This window comes from Anomaloglossus baeobatrachus, chromosome 5 (assembly GCF_048569485.1).
Source record: "Anomaloglossus baeobatrachus isolate aAnoBae1 chromosome 5, aAnoBae1.hap1, whole genome shotgun sequence".
In the NCBI taxonomy this organism is placed as follows: domain Eukaryota; kingdom Metazoa; phylum Chordata; class Amphibia; order Anura; family Aromobatidae; genus Anomaloglossus; species Anomaloglossus baeobatrachus.
This window is the reverse complement of record NC_134357.1, coordinates 595400065-595423891: the sequence shown is the minus strand read 5'-3', so window position 1 is coordinate 595423891 and position 23827 is coordinate 595400065. Positions and strand designations below refer to the sequence as shown.

Genomic DNA, 23827 nt, shown 5'->3' with positions numbered 1-23827 from the left:
CTTTAAGGTGCCATTGAACCGCTCGCACAGGCCATTAGTCTGTGGATGGTACGGGCTGGCCACCAGATGTCGCACCTGGACTTGCTTACAGAGGGTCTCCATCAGCTGGGACATGAATTGGGTCCCCCGGTCAGTGAGCATTTCCTGGGGAAAACCCACTCGGGAGAAAATCTCCAGCAATGCGGTGGCCACCTTGTCAGCCCGAATGGACGACAAGGCCACTGCTTCTGGGTACCGGGTGGCATAGTCCACTACCGTCAGTATGAAGCGTTTCCCGGAGCTGCTGGGGATGGCCAGCGGGCCGACCAGATCCACAGCCACCCTCCTGAAAGGCTCATCGATGATTGGCAGAGATACTAGTGGGGCTTTGGGGTGTGGCCCCGCCTTCCCCACTCTCTGACAGGTTTCACACGAACGGCAGTAGGCAGCCACATCGGCCCCCATTTTTGGCCAGTAGAAATGCTGGTTTAACCTGGCCTTGGTCTTAGCGATCCCTAGGTGTCCGGCCATCGGAATCTCATGTGCGATCCGCAACAACTCCGTCCGGAACGGATAGGGTACCACCAACTGTCGGTCCCTGGGCCACGCCTCCGGTGAACCCTGCTGGACCGTGGCCCGGTACAGCCGTCCTTGGTCCCAGACCACTCGCTCCGGGTCCGAGTCCGAGGGAGGCTGTGCCGCCTGCTCCTTTAGAGCTTTCAGGCTGTCGTCAGCTTCTAACGCTGCCTGAAACCCCTGACCAGATGTGGCCAGAATCGACGAGACTGTCACATCTTCGGTCAGTACCCCGGGACCTGTGTCCTGGCCTCCACCTGACTCGGCTGCCACTTGGTCAGAAGGGGAAGAGCTATCGGACCTCCGGGAGGCCCCTTGGCTTCCAGCACTCCCACTGCGGGTGACAGCGGCCACAGCCGCTGCGACCGTGGGTCGTGCCTGCTCCTCCTCCGTTCCTGACCAAGTCGCCGGTTCAGGCAGACCTACCTGGCTTCCTGACACCCCGGTTGTGGGGGAACCATGCACCGAGATCTTACCTGGGAGCATTTCCGCTCCTGGACTGGCCCCAATCTCACCTGCCTGTTCCCCTCCTGCAGCAACAGAACCCCGCTGTGAAATCTCTGGGGACCCCACATTTGCTGTGGTAGCCCCCACCCCACACACTGGTCCTCCCCCTGCAGCACCCTGCTCTCTGCTTATCCCTGCAGAGGGCAACAGATCCCAGCTCACAGGCTGGTTACTTGTAGAGGCATTGTCACACCTGTCTCTGACCCCCTCCCCTGTCACAGCTGCAGCTGTGTGTGTGTCTATGGTGTCTATGCAAGCAGAAATATCAGAGTTCACTCCCTCCTCCCTTACATCATTCATAGATAACACATTAACATTGTCCGGAGGCATGTCAGTACTGGCTGAAGGTTCAGCCCTTGGTTGGGGCCCAAACTGGGAGGTTATCTGCCCCAAATCTGTCCCAAGTAGCACGTTTGCGGGGATCCGATCAGTTACCCCCACCTCCCTCACCCCTCGCCCTGCGCCCCAGTCCACATAAATGTCAGCAACAGGCAGCGCCGGGTCAATGCCTCCAATCCCGGAGACAGCGAGGGTTTTTCCAGGGATCAAGTCTTGGGGGGACACCATCTCAGGCCGCACCAGAGTCACCTCCGAGGCGCTGTCTCGCAGTCCTATGGTCACAGACCGGCCGACGGTGACAGGTTGGAAGCTGTCCAGGGACCTACCACCACCCCCACCCACACAATACACCTTGGGCGGCCCTTGGGACGGGGACGGAGCCGGGGCCTTGGGACGCTGAGGGCACATGGCCTTGAAGTGTCCAGGTAGGTTGCACTGGTGGCACCGTCTTGGTTCTGCCACGGGCCTGGAGAGGGGAGTTGAGGGGGACACCCCCTGCAGTCTAGGGGCAGGTGGGGCAGTCGCAGAATTCATCTTACCCCCTCTCCAGGTGCTGCTGGTGGCTGCTCTCCTGGCTTCAGGAGCCCGATTGTTGGTGTAGTCATCGGCCAGGGCAGCTGTAGCCGTGGACCCCTTTGGCTTCTGGTCTCGGATGAACTGGCGGAGATCCTCAGGGCAGTTCCACAAGAGTTGCTCCGTGATGAACAAGTCCAGGATCTCCGGTCCGGTGGAAAGCTGCAGGCCTTGGGTCCAGTGGTCGGCAGCTCGGGCAAGTGCCCGCCTGTGGTCAGCCCAGGAGTCCTTTGGTCCCTTCTGTAGGCTCCGGAACTTCTTGCGGTAGGACTCTGGGGTGAGGTTGTACTGTTGGATCAGGGCCCGCTTGATGGTGTCGTAGCCCTGATCTGCCTCAGCAGGCAAGTCCCCAAGGATATCCAGGGCCTTACCCCTTAAACGGGGGGTCAGGTATTTGGCCCACTGGTCCTTGTCCAGATGGTGCTGCAAGCAAGTCCGTTCAAAAGCAGTCAAGAAAGAGTCCAAGTCTCCATCCTTCTCCAGCACTGGGAAGTCCTCAACACGGACCTTTGGAAGTTTGGTGTCTTGAAGGTCACGTGTGGCTGATGAGGGCCGGAGCTGAGCTAGCTGCAGCTGGTGGTCACGGTCTGCCTGTTGCCGTCGCTCCGCAGCCTCACGCTCTGCCTGGCGCTCTTCACGCGCTGCCTGCCGCTCTGCCCTGCGCTCTGCCAGGAGTTCCTTGTAGCCCTCCTGGTCTCCAGCCTGGAGAAGGGCCATAGCCATTTGAAGAAGGCTATCCGAGCCTCCCAGGCTCGGTGGAATGGCACGTGGTGATCTGCGGCCCGCTGCGGAGCCTGGTGATTCACTGTCCATTGCAGAGCGGAGGGCTGGTATCTGGCTCGTTGAGGACCCTTGGGCGAGCTCCTCCTCATTTTGTCCAGCAGTGCCAGGTTGTGCGATGTCCTCTGCAGAGCTGTTCTCTGGCGTCGGGCTCTTGGAGGGCTCGTGGACAACCTCCTCATCGTCTCTGGCCTGAGCATCGGCCATTCCTTTGGCTTTGCTCCTGGTGCTCTCAGCCATTCTTGCAGACTTTGGTCACTGACACAGAACTGACACCTGATGCCTCCACACACCTTACAGTATCTGCACTCTGACACTCTAGTGTTGAGCTAGTCTGAAGACCCCAGCAGCCACAGCTGCTGCAGGCAGTCTTTAGTGTCTGGGAGTATGGGTCTCACACTCACACACACTATTATCTCGATCCCACCGCTTGCCACCAATATGTCACAAACCACCGGGGGGGTCACTCAGAAATCCCCCGCGCTGGCTACCAGTACGTCACAATCGGGGGGTAACAAGTGGGGGTCACCCCTCCTTTATACCTCCCGACCGACAGACAGAGCACGTGACGCGCTCTCTAGCGCCCCTCTTATAGTCAGGCCAATTATGGAATTGCCCGACAATAAGCAAGGAGGCCGCTATACTACTTATGCCGATTATTGAAGGGTCCCCGGTGAGAGTAGGGTATATATTCCCCCGACCTCCGCGGGCGGAATATATAAAACCTCCCCGAATCTCACTGGCCTCCCCACAATAATCCTTGGCACAACTCGCTGCCACCAACCGCTTCACGGTAACTATTAGCCGAACACACAGACGTGGGATTCAAGATCGAGATAACAGAACAGCCCAAGATTAATTATATAATTTAATCAGCCTAAAGCACACTAGAAACTACAATATATACAATAGGGAATCTACAGAATATACAGTTATGTCAGAGTACAGTTACAGTCAAAGCATGGGTTACAAACAGGCATACACAGTTCCAGCAGTTACCTTGTTGCGTCTGGCCACAGGGGGGCGCTGTAGACCAGGTTTCCAGGAACTCCCACAGATGTTTCCTGCACGTGCCCCCAGCGAGAAGAACCTTGGAAAATGGCCGAAGCAGGGTTATCAACCTGGGCAAATCCAGGTCTCCTCCTACCTTAGTGACCTCACGGGGAAGCACTGCCACTCCCCCTGCATGGATCAGAATTATCCAGAAAAGGGGATTTTGGCCATAACTGTGCCTGGGAGCGTCGTAGACGGACGCCAATGCTCTCATTGTGACAGTTATGAATTTAGCTGCAGAACGAGGGGACTCATGACCTGTCTACGAGTTCCCATATGGCTGATATCACGTTTGGTGTGTTTCCCAATGTCCTACTTCCATAAAAAGGGTGTGCCAGCATCGTCCACATGCGGAGACACCATTGTTATGGTTGCCATATTTATCGGAGATATGGCTTGCGAGATATGAACCATTTTTTACTGGAGTCGTTCTGTCTGGCTATTTCCATAGCCTTGCTAACTAGCTAGCAGCTCCTACTACAGGGTGACGGCAGGGAGTCATCCTGTATCCATTGTCCTAAAGCCACCTAATTTCCATATCACAGGACATGGCCATGGATTTGTTGCTAAACCAGTTGTGTGAAGGGAAGGGGGTAGTGACACCAGGAGAGGGCTTCCTGACATGACTTGAATGTCATGATTTATCGTCATATCTCCGGATTTACCTCACACCGACGGCTTAGGTGATGCAGGTACTCAACAACTGCCCTCTTCTGCTCACATATCCTGACCAACATGTGCAGAGTTGAATTCCAAAGCGTGGGGACATCACACACCAGTCTGTGAGCTGGAAGATGCAAACGGCGTCTTAAGCCGGCAAGGCCGGCTGAAGCAGTAGGTGACTTTCGAAAATGTGCAGACAGGCGGCGAACTTTTACCAGCAGATCAGACAGCTCTGAGTATGACTTTAGAAACCGCTGAACCACGAGGTTGAGCACATGGGCCACGCATGGAACATGTGTCAGCTGGCCTCGCCTCAAAGCCGCCACCAGGTTCCGGCCATTGTCACACACGACCTTTCCTGGCTTTAGGTTCAGAGTTGTGAGCCAGTGATCTGCCTGCTGTTTCAGAGCTGTCCACACCTCTTCTGCATTGTGGGGTTTGTCACCTATGCAGATTAGCTTCAGCACAGCCTGTTGCCGCTTCGCCGAGGCAGTGCTGCAGTGCTTCTGTGTCGCCCTGGACAAGCCAGGGGCCACAGAGCACAACACTTAAACACCCCACACTCCCTGCAGGCATATCATAGTCAAAACACAAAATCCTAGTTGCCTTCCCCAGGGGCTGTTGTCCACACCAGGGTGTGGAGCCAGGCGGTTGGTCTCCACCCACCAAGGAGGAGGGAAAACACAGGCAGTGAGAGTTAAGCTAAGGAAGTGGAAGGAGGAAAGTAGTAGAGAGGAGAAAAGTGACAGCAAAGAGCCTGAAGTTGGTCCGGGTGTGTGGCCCGGACAGGACAGCAAGGTTGGCAGGATGTGGTGACCGTCTGCAGTTGAGGCCGATTGGAGTCTGCCGTAAGGACCGTGGACGGGTGGTGACCCGGCTGTACCGGACCGGTATACAAAGAGAAGCCAGCACCATTGGCAGAGGACTTTCGGATCCCGGCAAGGCTTGGTGTCGCCGTGAATTTGCCAAATCCGTTAGTGAAGGGAACCTCAGGGTTTCCAAACAGCCAAGTCCAGATAGAAGGCAACCGTACAACCGTGAAGGGGAGACACCGCCACCGCCAAGGGCAACCGTCTCCCAGGGCCAGCGCCTGTGGGCAAAAGGGGCTCCTCCGGCCCATATCCAGGTCGGGGAGCGGGTTACCGTTGGGAAACCATCACTACCAACACTTAACTTAGGTGCAGGGAGAGACAGTCATCACTAACCTGCAGGGAGGAACAACCGCAGCCGTCCGAGTGACCCGTCCATCCAGCCACTTGTTTTACCATGAACGGTGTCATCATCATTGGGCTGAGTGAGTACCTCCGTGCCGTGCGGCACAGCGCTGCCCCTGCGACCCTGCACCTCATCAGGCCCCGCAACCCGCCTGTCATCCATCTCTACCCCATCACCAGGCCCCGGGACAACCAACCCCCCTACCCACGGAGGGGAGAAATAACAACAAAGCTGCTCCCTGTCACAGGCTCCCGGGATCCCCGTCCAGAGCAGCGGTGGTGTCCACACAATCACCACAACCGTGGGTGGCGTCACGGACAATATCCCCAAAACCCAAACCACCCCTTTTCACTCACGGGCGAGTAGCGCCGCTCGAGTCCCCGGGATCCGGCCATCGCTCGAGCCAACGAGCGATAGCAGCAGCCGTAGAGCAGCGTCAGCCGGACCCGAGCAGTGGGAGAGCGCAACGTCCCCTCCTCCGCCCGTGATACTTCCAGCTTGGGACTGGTGTGGAGGGTAAAGTGGATGAGGATGCGCAGGAGGAGGAGGAGGCTGAGGAGCATGACATTCCGGAGCTGTAGAGTGTGGGTGAAACACTGACTGAGGTAGGGCCTGCAAAACTTGGTGTGTGAAGGACGTGTTCCGTCCCTCGCTCAGACTGGGTCCCAGCTTGCACAATATTAACCCAGTGTGACGTCAACGAGATGTAGCGGCCTTGCCCACATGCACTTGTCCACGTGTCTGTGGTTAGGTGGACTTTGGCTGAAACAGCGTTGTTCAGGGCACGTGTGATGTTTTGTGACACGTGGTTATGCAATGCGGGGACGGCACACCGGGAGAAATAGTGGCGGCTGGGGACCGAGTAACGTGGGACAGCTGCCGCCATCAGGTCGCGGAATGCTTCTGTCTCAACCAGCCTAAAAGGCAACATTTCCAGCGCAAGCAGTCGCGAAAAGTTAGCATTTAGAAGTGTGGCATGTGGGGCGTTGGCAGTGTATTTGCACCTGCGTTCAAAGGTTTGCTGAATGGATAACTGAACGCTGCGCTGGGACAAGGACGTGCTTGATGATGGTGTTCTTTCTGCGTAGGCAACTGCAGGTGCAGGACCGGAGGAGGCTTGTTCTCAGGCAGCATGGACAGGGGATTGGCTCGCATGCACAACCAGCGAAGACGTAGCAGTGACATCAGCAAGCACTGCTCCTCGACTCTGTTGTACTTCCCACAAAGTCGGGTGCTTGGCTGACATGTGCCTGATCATGCTGGTGGTGGTCAGGCTGCTAGTTTTGGTACCCCTGCTGATGCTGGCATGGCAGGTGTTGCAAATGGCCTTTTTAGAATCATCTGGAGCCAACTTAAAAAACTGCCAGTGTCAGAGTTCCGGGTTTTCCAGTTTTCTTTTGAAAGAGCTTGCCCTTTGTTAACATGGAGTTTTCTGTTCTGGTGCCCTACTTCCTGTCCATCTGTTTAAAAGCCGCCCCTAAAGCTTAGTCCAGTGCCTGAGTATACTGCTTCCTGTGTGCTCCTGCCCTGCTGCTTTTGGTTCCTGATTGTTATTCGGATCCTCTTGGAAAACAACCGACACCGACTCTGGACTTCATCTGGTATCATCTAGCTGTGCCCGGACTCCGTTTGCCGTCTTTGGTCGGCACTTCTGCCCGGTTCCTTCCGTTTAATACCACTCTGGACTCACATCACGTACGGACATTTTTGGACTTACCTATTGCCCTTTTGTGTCCCGGCTGCTGCGCATTTAGGGCTTCTGGGGTGATTGCCAGACAGTCCCTGTATAGGGGTTCGCTCTTGGTGGTCTCCCTGGGGGAGTCCGGTGCGCGGTCCCGGGAATTCCCTTTCGCTCCGTCCCTGGAAGGTATTTCCTGTATTTATGTTCTACTGTGTTTTTGTTCCGTTTATGTACATATTTGCTGGTTGCATATTATAAACGTCTTGCACCAAGAACTCGTCTCTGGTTGTCATTGCCCTAACGCAATCGAAATCCTCAATACATACAATAGTATTACAGCCAGACTCGGGAAGACCTAACATTTGTACAGGCACCTTGTGTCGTGTTGTTCCGGGGAACAGTTGCCTGACGTCTGCCTGGGGCCACCACTCTGCTTCTTACTGCCTGTTGGGATGCTACGCCTCCCTCCCCCTGTGCACTGCTGTCCTCGCTCTGCATATCCTCCTGCCAGGTTGGGTCAGTTACTGGATCATCCACCACGTCGTCTTCCTCTTCCGCACCCTGCTCCTCCTCCTGACTTCCTGACAATTGTGTCTCATCATCGTCCACCCCTTGTTGAGACACGTTGCCAACTTCATATAACTGAATAGGATAACTGAAGTGAGCACTAATATATATATTATGAGTGCAAGCCAAAAAATACATACTATACAAAGGATAAGGCTGCACATCAAACATAGATAATGGTATAATGCCTCAAGCATATGGAAAAATATTGGAATATACAATGAAAAATGCTACTTGCTAATTTGACCATGTGAATAATGAATTGCATACCTGCCATGAATATTAGGAAAAAGGAGATATTTAGCAATCGCATTGATCAATGTAACTGAGCCCCAAGGCCTCGTCAAGGCATATCTCTATATTGGGGTCCCTAGCTCTGTGACCCTAACTGTGTGTCATCTCATTGCAATTAAAAACTGCTGTGGGTGGAGAGGGGTAACTAAGGACTTTCTTATATAGGAGATGGAAAAAATATGCTTGAGGCATTATACCATTATCTATGTTTGATGTGCAGCCTTATCCTTTGTATAATACGTTGCCAACTTCGTGAGAACGTGGCTGCTCAAATATTTGGGCATCTGTACATACAATCTCGTCATGGCCCACTTCAACAGGAGCTGGCGAGAGGCCAGAATTTGTGAATGGAAACGTGAACGAACAGCTCTTCCGAGTGTACAAGTGTGGGATCAGTAATGTCCGTGGACGTGTACTCGGCCTGGTGGTAGGAAGGAGGATCAGGTTCTGAAATGTGCGGTGCAGTATCACGGCTACTGACACTTGACCGTGTGGAAGACAGAGTGTTTGTGGTGGTGCCAATCTGACTGGAAGCATTATCCGCTATCCAACTAACAACCTGTTGACACTGGTCTTGGTTCAAGAGCGGTGTACTGCAGCGGTCCCCAAGAATTTGGGACAGGACGTGCGAGCGACTAGATGTGGCCCTTTGTTGTGGCGAAATTAGAGCTTGCCCACGACCTCGGTCTCTGCCTGCACCACCATCACGTCCACTTCCTTGTTCGTTGACAACGCCCTTGCGCATTTTGCAATGCTGTGCTGATGTGTATTCACTAGACTTGTGCGTTATATCCAAGTTTTTGCAAAACTCACACAAATGCAGCGGAAAGCTGCCACCAACAGGCACACACGTGCGGTTTTTAAATGCAAGCACGGAGGCACTAAGAACCTAACAGGTCTCTATCCAGGGACAACGTGGAGCCTCCCAATTTTTGGCTGCCCCGCCTAAGGGCTATACTACAATAGACCCACTTCCTTCCAATGGGCACTTCAGGTTTACAGGCCCTCATGCACGTCTCTATCCAGGGACAACGTGGAGCCTCCCAATTTTTGGCTGCCCTGCCTAAGGGCTATACTATAATACACCCACTTCCTTCCAATGGGCACTTCAGGTTTACAGGCCGTCATGCACGTCTCTATCCAGGGACAACGTGGAGCCTCCCAATTTTTGGCTGCCCTGCCTAAGGGCTATACTATAATACACCCACTTCCTTCCAATGGGCACTTCAGGTTTACAGGCCATCATGCACGTCTCTATCCAGGGACAACGTGGAGCCTCCCAATTTTTGGCTGCCCTGCCTAAGGGCTATACTACAATAGACCCACTTCCTTCCAATGGGCACTTCAGGTTTACAGGCCCTCATGCACGTCTCTATCCAGGGACAATGTGGAGCCTCCCAATTTTTGGCTGCCCTGCCTAAGGGCTATACTATAATACACCCACTTCCTTACAATGGGCACTTCAGGTTTACAGGCCCTCATGCACGTCTCTACCCAGGGACAACGTGGAGCCTCCCAATTTTTGGCTGCCCTGCCTAAGGGCTATACTACAATAGACCCACTTCCTTCCAATGGGCACTTCAGGTTTACAGGCCCTCATGCACGTCTCTATCCAGGGACAATGTGGAGCCTCCCAATTTTTGGCTGCCCTGCCTAAGGGCTATACTACAAAAGACCCACTTCCTTACAATGGGCACTTCAGGTTTACAGGCCCTCATGCACGTCTCTATCCAGGGACAATGTGGAGCCTCCCAATTTTTGGCTGCCCTGCCTAAGGGCTATACTACAATAGACCCACTTCCTTCCAATGGGCACTTCAGGTTTACAGGCCATCATGCACGTCTCTATCCAGGGACAATGTGGAGCCTCCCAATTTTTGGCTGCCCTGGCAAAGGGCTATACTGAAATAGACCCACTTCCTTACAATGGGCACTTCAAGTTTACAGGCCCTCATGCACGTCTGTATGCAGGGGCATTGGTGAACCTCACAATTTTGGACTGCCCTGGCAAAGGAAAATACTACAAAGACTCACTTCCTCAAAATGGGCACATTAGACTCAAGAGGCCTTCATGTACGTCTCTTCTCAGGGACATCGGAGTGCCACACAATGTTTTCACGTAAAATCTTTCATGTATTAATCTCAAAAAGTAACATACACCAGCTCTATCTCACTATTGGGTATGTGCCCTTAACATTTCTGCCATGAAAAATCATTTTGGGGTCATTTTGGAAGGTTTTCTGGTGAGTCCGTAAAAATGGCGTGAAACGCGGACAAAATTGTTCACAGCTGTGACTTTTGAGTGATAAATGCTTCAAGGGGTCTTCCCCATGCTGTTGCCATGTCATTTGAGCACTCTTCGGAGACTTTTGTGCCATTTTTATGGTTTTTACATGCTGCCGGGGGTCATTTCACAAAAATACTCGGGTCTCCCATAGGATAACATTGGGCTCGTTGCTCGGCCCGAGTACACGAGTATCTTGGGAGGCTCGGCCCGAGCTTCGAGCACCCGAGCTTTTTAGTACTCGCTCATCACTACTTATAATGGGTGAGTAGTGATGTCATCAGTGGACTGTGATGTCACAGGTGATGGCGGCCGTATGGGGTGCATCCAGGTACAGATACAATTAATATATGGTGATTGTGACCATACGGGAGGTGAGGAGTTATCACGGCGTCCGCGCTCTGCCCCCGGGAGTGATCAGCCCCTCGCACCTGTGTGTTATGTAATGTGGTCACGCTTCACCGCCCGGGTAATCGCGGTACAATCATCGTACACGGTGACTGAACTCATCACTGGCCGCAGCTGCTCTGCCGGTGCCAGGGGGCGAGAGTGACGGGAGGGTGCGCGGCGGCTGCAGCAGCCCACACATACTGTGAGAGGGTGGCGGAGGGGAAGGCCTGGAAATGAGGGGGAGGAGCCAAAGACAGAAGGCGAGAGTGACAGGAGGGAGCGTGGCAACTGCGTCCCACACATACTGCTGAGAGCGCGGCGGAGGGGAGGAGCTGGAAACTAGGGGGAGGAGCTGAAGGAACAAACAAAGGGGGGAGAGCTGGAGCAAAAGGCAAGGGAGAAGAGCTGTAGTGAGTAATGTGGGGGAGGAGCCAGATACACAAGGGGGAGGAGCTGGGGTACAAAGGAGGAGGAGCGGGATCGAAACACTAGCGGAGAAGGTGGGGGTGGAGTCAGGAGGGGGAGGAGCTAGAGCAAAAGACGAAATAAACCAGGAGTAAGTAATGCGGGGTAGGAGCCAGAGACAAAAGGGGAGGAGCTGGAGGTACAAAGGGGAAGAGCTGGAGCGAAAGTTGAGGGGGAAGATCAGGAGTGAGTAACGTGGGGGAGGAGCCAGAGACAGGAGGGGCTGGAGATATAAATAAGGGGGAGTAGCTGAATATACAAACAAGCGGGAGGAGCTGGAGACAAATAAGAGGGAGCTGCTGAAGATTCAAACAAGTGGGAGGAGCTGAAGTCACAAATGAGGGGGAGAAGCTGGAAATACAGACTAGGAGAGGAGCTGGAGCAAGAAATGAGAGGAGAAGCAGGAGATGTAAGTGGGAGAAGTTCTACTGAGAAATGAGAGGGAGAAGCTGTAAAAACAGACAAGGGGGAGGAGCTGGAGCAAGAAACGGTGGCAGGAGTAGCTGGAGATATAAAGAGGAGAAGGAGTGAGAAATGAGGGGGAGAAGCTGTAAAAACAGACAAGGGGGAGGAGCTGGAGCAAGAAACAAGGGCAGGAGTAGCTGGAGATATAAAGGGGAGGAGTGAGAAATGAGGGGGAGAAGCTGTAAAAACAGACAAGGGGGAGGAGCTGGAGCAAGAAACGAGGGCAGGAGTAGCTGGAGATATAAAGAGAAGAAGGAGTGAGAAATTAGGGGGAGAAGCTGTAAAAACAGACAAGGGGGAGGAGCTGGAGCAAGAAACGAGGGCAGGAGTAGCTGGAGATATAAAGGGGAGGAGGAGTGAGAAATGAGGGGGAGAAGCTGGAGTGTGAAATAAAAGGGAACATCAGATAAAGGGGAGAAGTTGGTGCAAGAAGTGAGGGGGAGGAGCCAGAGTGAGAAATGAGAAGGAGGAGCCAGAGCTGAAAAGGGAGGATTCGGGGCTAGCGGGGGGAGGACCTGTAGATTCAGACAAGGAGGGGGAGATGGAGGGTCATATGGACAGAAAGGGGCACTTATACAATCGAGCAAGAAATGAGGTGGTCAGCCAGAGAGAAATAAAGAGGGGGAAGTAACTGGAGCAAGAAACAAGTGGGAGGAGCCAGAGTGAGGGCAGAACAGAAGCAGCCATGGGGAGGAGTTGGAACTAGCAAGAGAGGGAGGAGCCATAAATGAGGGGGAGGAGCCTACCGTTAAGTTATTCATGATTTCCCCTTGTTTTACTTTGGTACCACAATATACGCGGTGCACATCCGGCAGATAACGAGCTGACAACAGCAATTCCCAGCGGCGCCTCTGTCCTAATTAAATTAATTTTGCAAAGAACAAAATTGGTGAAAGTGTTTGGACATCTGGCAGATCCGCGTGTGATGGGGTATGTGACAGAGCAGGCAGGGACACCAGGCCGCTGTGTGTGATGGGGTATGTGACAGAGCAGGCAGGGACACCAGGCCGCTGTGTGTGATGGGGTATGTGACAGAGCAGGCAGGGACACCAGGCCGATGTGTGTGATGGGGTATGTGACAGAGCAGGCAGGGACACCAGGCCGATGTGTGTGATGGGGTATGTGACAGAGCAGGCAGGGACACCAGGCCGATGTGTGTGATGGGGTGTGTGACAGAGCAGGCAGGGACACCAGGCCGATGTGTGTGATGGGGTATGTGACAGAGCAGGCAGGGACACCAGGCCGCTGTGTGTGATGGGATATGTGACAGAGCAGGCAGGGACACCAGGCCGCTGTGTGTGATGGGGTATGTGACAGAGCAGGCAGGGACACCAGGCCGATGTGTGTGATGGGATGTGTGACAGAGCAGGCAGGGACACCAGGCCGCTGTGTGTGATGGGGTATGTGACAGAGCTGGCAGGGACACCAGGCCGATGTGTGTGATGGGATATGTGACAGAGCAGGCAGGGACACCAGGCCGCTGTGTGTGATGGGGTATGTGACAGAGCAGGCAGGGACACCAGGCCGATGAGTGTAATGGGGTATGTGACAGAGCAGGCAGGGACACCAGGCTGATGTGTGTGATGGGGTGTGTGACAGAGCAGGCAGGGACACCAGGCCGATGTGTGTGATGGGATATGTGACAGAGCAGGCAGGGACACCAGGCCGATGTGTGTGATGGGGTATGTGACAGAGGAGGCAGGGACACCAGGCGGCTGTGTGTGATGGGGTATGTGACAGAGCAGGCAGGGACACCAGGCCGCTGTGTGTGATGGGGTATGTGACAGAGCAGGCAGGGACACCAGGCCGCTGTGTGTGATGGGGTATGTGACAGAGCAGGCAGGGACACCAGGCCGCTGTGTGTGATGGGGTATGTGACAGAGCAGGCAGGGACACCAGGCCGATGTGTGTGATGGGGTGTGTGACAGAGCAGGCAGGGACACCAGGCCGATGTGTGTGATGGGGTATGTGATAGAGCAGGCAGGGACACCAGGCCGATGTGTGTGATGGGGTATGTGACAGAGCAGGCAGGGACACCAGGCCGATGTGTGTGATGGGGTATGTGACAGAGCAGGCAGGGACACCAGGCCGCTGTGTGTGATGGGGTATGTGACAGAGCAGGCAGGGACACCAGGCCGATGTGTGTGATGGGGTATGTGACAGAGCAGGCAGGGACACCAGGCCGATGTGTGTGATGGGGTGTGTGACAGAGCAGGCAGGGACACCAGGCCGATGTGTGTGATGGGGTATGTGACAGAGCAGGCAGGGACACCAGGCCGATGTGTGTGATGGGGTATGTGACAGAGCAGGCAGGGACACCAGGCCGATGTGTGTGATGGGGTATGTGACAGAGCAGGCAGGGACAGCAGGCCGATGTGTGTGATGGGGTATGTGACAGAGCAGGCAGGGACACCAGGCCGATGTGTGTGATGGGGTATGTGACAGAGCAGGCAGGGACACCAGGCCGATGTGTGTGATGGGATATGTGATAGAGCAGGCAGGGACACCAGGCCGATGTGTGTGATGGGGTGTGTGACAGAGCAGGCAGGGACACCAGGCAGCTGTGTGTGATGGGGTATGTGACAGAGCAGGCAGGGACACCAGGCGGCTGTGTGTGATGGGGTATGTGACAGAGCAGGCAGGGACACCAGGCCGATGTGTGTGATGGGGTATGTGACAGAGCAGGCAGGGACACCAGGCCGATGTGTGTGATGGGGTGTGTGACAGAGCAGGCAGGGACACCAGGCCGATGTGTGTGATGGGGTATGTGACAGAGCAGGCAGGGACACCAGGCCGATGTGTGTGATGGGGTATGTGACAGAGCAGGCAGGGACACCAGGCCGATGTGTGTGATGGGGTATGTGACAGAGCAGGCAGGGACAGCAGGCCGATGTGTGTGATGGGGTATGTGACAGAGCAGGCAGGGACACCAGGCCGATGTGTGTGATGGGGTATGTGACAGAGCAGGCAGGGACACCAGGCCGATGTGTGTGATGGGATATGTGATAGAGCAGGCAGGGACACCAGGCCGATGTGTGTGATGGGGTGTGTGACAGAGCAGGCAGGGACACCAGGCGGCTGTGTGTGATGGGGTATGTGACAGAGCAGGCAGGGACACCAGGCGGCTGTGTGTGATGGGGTATGTGACAGAGCAGGCAGGGACACCAGGCCGATGTGTGTGATGGGGTATGTGACAGAGCAGGCAGGGACACCAGGCCGATGTGTGTGATGGGATATGTGACAGAGCAGGCAGGGACACCAGGCCGATGTGTGTGATGGGATGTGTGACAGAGCAGGCAGGGACACCAGGCCGATGTGTGTGATGGGATGTGTGACAGAGCAGGCAGGGACACCAGGCCGATGTGTGTGATGGGGTATGTGACAGAGGAGGCAGGGACACCAGGCGGCTGTGTGTGATGGGGTATGTGACAGAGCAGGCAGGGACACCAGGCCGCTGTGTGTGATGGGATGTGTGACAGAGCAGGCAGGGACACCAGGCCGCTGTGTGTGATGGGGTATGTGACAGAGCAGGCAGGGACACCAGGCCGATGTGTGTGATGGTGTATGTGACAGAGCAGGCAGGGACACCAGGCCGATATGTGTGATGGGGTATGTGACAGAGCCGGCAGGGACACCAGGCCGATGTGTGTGATGGGGTATGTGACAGAGCAGGCAGGGACACCAGGCTGATGTGTGTGATGGGGTATGTGACAGAGCAGGCAGGGACACCAGGCCGTGGAACAATCCAACGAGATTTATTGAGGCAGGGAGCATAGAACCTCCAATATCAATATCGTTCTTTCACAATGAGTCTTCAACGTTCCGGGAGCGCCACCCGGCAATCCGACGCCAGAGAACATGTAGAAGTAATCCTTGGAAGAAGTCAATGTATCCAACAGATGAGGGACACAACCCAATCCCATGTGACAGCTTCCATAAATCCACACACGGGCGCCAGGGTCTTGCCGCAGCGAAGATCCCAACTGCTTGAACCTCAGCACACACTCAACTCAACTGACTGATCCACCAAGAGTGTGTTCTCCAGGGCCTGTGGATCCACCCCTGGAGGGGAAGGGTTCACACCCACCATTGAGTATGTGACTATCTATGGAGGAGTCTCAAGGAGCTCATGGCTCCATTGTCTCCCACAGGCCTGTCTATTATCAAATCTGAAAAAAAAAATATATATATATACATATATATATATATATATATATATATATATATATATATATATATATATATATACACAGCCCCATCCTCAGTGATGACATCACTAATTCACTAATATAATGACATGAGACCACACCCCTTATATACAGCCCCGTCCCCAGTGATGACGTCACTAATATAATGACATGAGACCACACCCCTTATATAAAGCCCTACCCCCAGTGATGACGTCACTAATATAATGACATGAGACCACACCTATTATATACAGCACTAGCTCATCTATTACTGCTGACAACCAGCCGGTATACATGCGTGAGAGGTTGTCAGCCCTCCACTCTGCAGAATTTATTTAGCAGTTTCCGTGTTTTATTCTTTCAGGACCCCAGAACTTTCAAATCCGAGAAGACAGGACGGGGACTTCTCAGGGATGGCTGGAGGGAGTCGCAGCAGCCTATCATGTGCTCGTATAAGTTGGTTGCGGTGAAATTTGAGGTTTGGGGGCTGCAGACGCGGGTGGAGCAGTTTGTGCACAAGGTGAGTGGTTGTCCTCGAGGTGAATCTTCATGTGATGGTTCCTTCCCGTGGAATGACCAATCCCCTTCTGTGCAGGTTGTGAGAGACGTCTTATTGATCGGACACCGGCAAGCCTTCGCGTGGGTGGACGAGTGGTACGGTAAGTGACCAGTGTGCGGCGTGGCTCATAAATGGTTCTGTACCTAGGATGGTACTTTGAGACTGATAGGTCTAGATCTAAAATAAGTGTAAATGTGAATTATCTTTTCTATTTTATATAATTTCCAGACCCCTGGGGTGACTTGGGCATCACTAGGCCTGACCGAGGGACCCATTGTAGTCCCCTTCCTTCATATCCGCGATTGTCCTTAGAAGACTTGAGGCTTTGACAGAATATCTGTTTTAGTATATAATAGTTATATTCATAATAACAGAACTCTGTGTTGTGCAGTTCCTCTGTCATTTCCAGATCCCTGGCGTGAATCGGGCATCACTAGGCCTGACTAAGGGACCCATTGCGGTCCCCATCCTTTGCATCCGCGATTGTCCTTAGAAGACTTGAGGCTTTGACAGAACATCTGTTTTAGTATATAATAGTTATATTCATAATAACAGAACTCTGTGTTGTGCAGTTCCTCGTCATTTTCAGACCCCAGGGGTAAATCAGTCATCACTAGGCCTGACTAAGGGACCCACTGCGGTCCCCATTGCGGTCCTTTTCCTTCATATCCGCGATTGTCCTAATGGGACTTGAGGCTTTGACAGAATATCTGTTTTAGTATATAAAAGTTATATTCATAATAACAGAACTCCATGTTGTGCAGTTCCTGTCATTTCCAGATCCCTGGCGTGAATCGGACACCCATTGCGGTCCCCATCCTTTGTATCCGTGATTGTCCTTAGAAGACTTGAGGCTTTGACAGAACATCTGCTTTAGTATATAATAGTTATATTCATAATAACAGAACTCTGTGTTGTGCAGTTCCTCTGTCATTTTCAGACCCCTGGGGTAAATCGGTCATCACTAGGCCTGACTGTGGGACCCATTGTGGTCCCCTTCCTTCTTATCCGCGATTATCCTTAGAGGACTTGAGGCTTTGACAGAACATCTGCTTTAGTATATAATAGTTTTATTCATTATAACAGAACGCCATGTTGTGCAGTTCCTCTGTTACTCCTTCTGGAAATGTTTGAATAAATTGACAACTGGGTGTTACCATATGTATGTTGTGACTGCGCAAGAACATATCAACTAAATTTCCAGGAAGATGAACCAAGGAACTGCACACGGCTCTGAAATCGATGCCTCAAAATGAGGAGATTATAGGGAATCTGAATATTTACTACATTGGGGTGGATCCGAGCTGAGGACAGTCGCCATCTAGTGGCAGGTGCTACAGTACCGGTCCTAAACTCGATGGAAGATGGACTTAAAGGGGCGGTCTATGGCTCAGTCTGGTTTACCAGATAATGACTGACATTTTTTAATGTTATTAACTCTTTCTTTCCCAGCACAGATGGCATCTCCTCTGATGCCTTTTACGGGTCGGGGTTTGGATGGAGGCGTCATTCATTGTGCATTAGTTTTACTGAGCTGCACATTCACTGACAAGCTGTAACTATGTTTATTGATGATATATTATTTACCATGCTGGGGATATTGGTTCTGTACATGCACTCCTCGCAGGATCGATTATTCATGTCTGCTCTATGCAAAGAAGCTGTATAGTGCCCCTCCGTAAAGAGTGCTGGGTATATCCTGTCTGCGCTAAATGTTATGCTCAATCAATCCCCGCACCACAGCCCATCAAACCGAGGAGGACGCTCAATCAATCCCCGCACCACAGCTCATCAAACTGAGCAGGACGCTCAATCAATCCCCGCACCACAGCCCAACGAAATAGAGCAGGACGCTCAATCAATCCCCGCACCACAGCCCAACGAAATAGAGCAGGACGCTCAATCAATCCCCGCACCACAGCCCAACGAAATAGAGCAGGACGCTCAATCAATCCCCGCACCACAGCCCAACGAAATAGAGCAGGACGCTCAATCAATCCCCACACCACAGCCCATCAAACTGAGGAGGATGCTCAATCAATCCCCGCACCACAGCCCAACAAAATAGAGCAGGATGCTCAATCAATCCCCGCACCACAGCCCAACGAAATAGAGCAGGACGCTCAATCAATCACCGCACCACAGCCCATCAAACCGAGCAGGACGCTCAATCAATCCCGGCACCACAGCCCATCAAACCGAGGAGGATGCTCAATCAATCCCCGCACCACAGCCCAACGAAATAGAGCAGGGCGCTCAATCAATCCCCGCACCACAGCCCAACGAAATAGAGCAGGACGCTCAATCAATCCCCACACCACAGCCCATCAAACTGAGGAGGATGCTCAATCAATCCCCGCACCACAGCCCATCAAACCGAGCAAGGGACACTCAATCAATCCCCGCACCACAGCCCATCAAACCGAGCAGGACGCTCAATCAATCCCGGCACCACAGCCCAACGAAATAGAGCAGGGCGCTCAATCAATCCCCACACCACAGCCCAACGAAATAGAGCAGGACGCTCAATCAATCCCCGCACCACAGCCCAACGAAATAGCGCAGGATGCTCAATCAATCCCCGCACCGCAGTCCATCAAACCGAGGAGGATGCTCAATCAATCCCCGCACCACAGTCCATCAAACCGAGGAGGATGCTCAATCAATCCCCGCACCACAGTCCATCAAACCGAGGAGGATGCTCAATCAATCCCCGCACCACAGCCCAACGAAATAGAGCAGGATGCTCAATCAATCCCCGCACCACAGTCCATCAAACCGAGGAGGATGCTCAAACAATCCCCACACCACAGCCCATCAAACTGAGCAGGACGCTCAATCAATCCCCACACCACAGCCCATCAAACCGAGCAAGGGACACTTAATCAATCCCCGCACCACAGCCCAATGAAATAGCGCAGGATGCTCAATCAATCCCCGCACCAAAGTCCATCAAACCGAGGAGGATGCTCAATCAATCCCCGCACCACAGCCCATCAAACCGAGGAGGATGCTCAATCAATCCCCGCACCACAGTCCATCAAACCGAGGAGGATGCTCAATCAATCCCCGCACCACAGTCCATTAAACCGAGCAGGAAGTTCAATCAATCCCCGCACCACAGTCCATCAAACCAAGGAGGATGCTCAATCAATCCCCGCACCACAGCCCAACGAAATAGAGCAGGATGCTCAATCAATCCCCGCACCACAGTCCATCAAACCGAGGAGGATGCTCAATCAATCCTCGCACCACAGTCCATCAAACCGAGCAGGAAGTTCAATCAATCCCCGCACCACAGCCCAACGAAATAGAGCAGGACGCTCAATCAATCCCCACACCACAGCCCAACGAAATAGAGCAGGACGCTCAATCAATCCCCACACCACAGCCCATCAAAAAGAGCAGGATGCTCAATCAATCCCCACACAATAGCCCATCAAACCGAGGAGGATGCTCAATCAATCCCTGCACCACAGCCCAGGGTTCCCCAACTCCAGTCCTCGAGGGCCGCCAACAGTGCATGTTTTCAGGATTTCCTTAGCATTGCATGGGTGTTGGAATCATCAACTGTGCAGGTGATTAAATTATCACATGTGCAATACTAAGGAAATCCTGAAAACATGCACTGTTGGTGGCCCTTGAGGACTGGAATTGGGGACCCATGCCACAGCCCAACGAAATAGAGCAGGATGCTCAATCAATCCCCGCACCACAGCCCATCAAACTGAGCAGGAAGTTCAATTGATCTCTGCACCACAGCCCAACCAAACTGAGGAGGACGCTCAGTCAATCCCCGCACCACAGCCCAACGAAATAGAGCTGAACGTGCAATCAATCCCCGCACCACAGCCCAACCAAACTGAGGAGGACGCTCAGTCAATCCCCGCACCACAGCCCAACGAAATAGAGCTGAACGTGCAATCAATCCCCGCACCACAGCCCAACCAAACTGAGGAGGACGCTCAGTCAATCCCCGCACCACAGCCCAACGAAATAGAGCTGAACGTGCAATCAATCCCCGCACCACAGCCCAACCAAACTGAGGAGGACGCTCAGTCAATCCCCGCACCACAGCCCAACCAAACTGAGGAGGACGCTCAGTCAATCCCCGCACCACAGCCCAACCAAACTGAGGAGGACGCTCAGTCAATCCCCGCACCACAGCCCAACCAAACTGAGGAGGACGCTCAGTCCATCCCCGCACCACAGCCCAACCAAACTGAGGAGGACGCTCAGTCAATCCCCGCACCACAGCCCAACGAAATAGAGCTGAACGTGCAATCAATCCCCGCACCACAGCCCAACGAAACCGAGCAGGACGCTTAATCAATCCCCACACAACCACCCAATTATATAGAGCAGGACACTCAATCAATCCCTGCACAGCAGCCCACCAAACAGAGCAGAATGCTTAATTAATCCCGCACAACAGCCCAACCAAACAGAGCAGGCATGGCTAATCTATCCATGAGCATATCCTGACCCTACAGAGCAGTCATGGCCAATCTATCCACAAGCATACCCTGACCATACAGAGCAGACATGGCCAATCTATCCAAGAGCATACCCTGATCATACAGAGCAGGCATAGCCAATCTATCCAAGAGCATATCCTGACCATACAGAGCAGGCATGGCTGATCTATCCACGAGCATACCCTGACCATACAGAGCAGGCATGGCTGATCTATCCAAGAGCATATCCTGACCATACAGAGCAGACATGGCCGATCTATCCAAGAGCATACCCTGATCATACAGAGCAGGCATAGCCAATCTATCCAAGAGCATATCCTGACCATACAGAGAAGGCATGGCTGATCTATCCACGAGCATACCCTGACCATACAGAGAAGGCATGGCTGATCTATCCACGAGCATACCCTGACCATACAGAGCAGGCATGGCCAATCTATCCAAGAGCATATCCTGACCATACAGAGCAGGCATGGCTGATCTATCCACGAGCATACCCTGACCGTACATACCCTGACCGTACAGAGCATTGATGGCCAATCTATCCAAGAGCATATCCTGGCCGTACAGAGCAGGCATGGCTGATCTATCCAAGAGCATACCCTGACCGTACAGAGCAGGCATGGCCGATCTATCCACGAGCATATCCTGACCGTACAGAGCAGGCATGGCTGATCTATCCACGAGCATATCCTGACCGTACAGAGCAGGCACAGCCAATCTATCCACGAGCATACCCTGACCGTACAGAGCAGGCATGGCCATTCTATCCAAGAGCATATCCTGACCGTACAGAGCAGGCATGGCCATTCTATCCACGAGCATACCCTGACCGTACAGAGCAGGCACGGCCGATCTATCCAAGAGCATATCCTGACCGTACAGAGCAGGCATGGCCGATCTATCCAAGAGCATACCCTGACCGTACAGAGCAGGCACGGCCGATCTATCCAAGAGCATATCCTGACCTACAGAGCAGGCATGGCCGATCTATCCAAGAGCATACCCTGACCGTACAGAGCAGGCACGGCCGATCTATCCAAGAGCATATCCTGACCGTACAGAGCAGGCACGGCCAATCTATCCTGTGTAGAGCATATCCTGACCGTACAGAGCAGGCATGGCTGATCTATCCACGAGCATATCCTGACAATACAGAGCAGGCATGGCCGATCTATCCACGAGCATATCCTGACCGTACAGAGCAGGCATGGCCGATCTATCCAAGAGCATACCCTGACCGTACAGAGCAGGCATGGCTGATCTATCCACGAGCATATCCTGACCGTACAGAGCAGGCATGGCTGATCTATCCACGAGCATATCCTGACCGTACAGAGCAGGCATGGCTGATCTATCCACGAGCATATCCTGACCGTACAGAGCAGGCATGGCCAATCTATCCAAGAGCACACCCTGACCGTACAGAGCAGGCATGGCCGATCTATCCAAGAGCACACCCTGACCGTACAGAGCAGGCATGGCCATTCTATCCACGAGCATATCCTGACCGTACAGAGCAGGCATGGCTGATCTATCCAAGAGCATATCCTGACCGTACAGAGCAGGCATGGCTGATCTATCCACGAGCATACCCTGACCGTACATACCCTGACCGTACAGAGCATTGATGGCCAATCTATCCAAGAGCATATCCTGGCCGTACAGAGCAGGCATGGCCGTTCTATCCATAAGCATACCCTGACCGTACAGAGCAGGCATGGCCGATCTATCCACGAGCATACCCTGACCGTACAGAGCAGGCATGGCCATTCTATCCAAGAGCATACCCTGACCGTACAGAGCAGGCATGGCCATTCTATCCAAGAGCATATCCTGACAGTACAGAGCAGGCATGGCTGATCTATCCAAGAGCATATCCTGGCCGTACAGAGCAGGCATGGCCGTTCTATCCATAAGCATACCCTGACCGTACAGAGCAGGCATGGCCGATCTATCCACGAGCATATCCTGACCGTACAGAGCAGGCACGGCTGATCTATCCACGAGCATATCCTGACCGTACAGAGCAGGCACAGCCAATCTATCCACGAGCATACCCTGACCGTACAGAGCAGGCATGGCCATTCTATCCAAGAGCATATCCTGACCGTACAGAGCAGGCATGGCCATTCTATCCACGAGCATACCCTGACCGTACAGAGCAGGCACGGCCGATCTATCCAAGAGCATATCCTGACCGTACAGAGCAGGCATGGCCGATCTATCCAAGAGCATACCCTGACTGTACAGAGCAGGCACGGCCGATCTATCCAAGAGCATATCCTGACCTACAGAGCAGGCACGGCCGATCTATCCAAGAGCATACCCTGACTGTACAGAGCAGGCACGGCCGATCTATCCAAGAGCATATCCTGACCGTACAGAGCAGGCACGGCCAATCTATCCTGTGTAGAGCATACCCTGACTGTACAGAGCAGGCACGGCCGATCTATCCAAGAGCATATCCTGACCTACAGAGCAGGCATGGCCGATCTATCCAAGAGCATACCCTGACTGTACAGAGCAGGCACGGCCGATCTATCCAAGAGCATATCCTGACCTACAGAGCAGGCATGGCCGATCTATCCAAGAGCATACCCTGACTGTACAGAGCAGGCACGGCCGATCTATCCAAGAGCATATCCTGACCGTACAGAGCAGGCACGGCCAATCTATCCTGTGTAGAGCATATCCTAACCGTACAGAGCAGGCATGGCTGATCTATCCACGAGCATATCCTGACAATACAGAGCAGGCATGGCCGATC

At 53.4% G+C, this 23827-nt stretch overlaps 1 protein-coding gene across 1 annotated transcript in view; it reads left to right on the top strand.

Annotated features, from left to right (window-relative positions):
• PITPNC1 (phosphatidylinositol transfer protein cytoplasmic 1) overlaps positions 1–23827 on the top strand; it is a 107196-nt gene that overhangs the window by 58205 nt on the left and 25164 nt on the right. Inside the window, exons 7-8 of the mRNA XM_075351502.1 lie at positions 16385–16540; positions 16616–16679. Coding sequence (XP_075207617.1) covers positions 16385–16540; positions 16616–16679 — 220 coding nt within the window. The remainder of the gene's footprint in view (positions 1–16384; positions 16541–16615; positions 16680–23827) is intronic.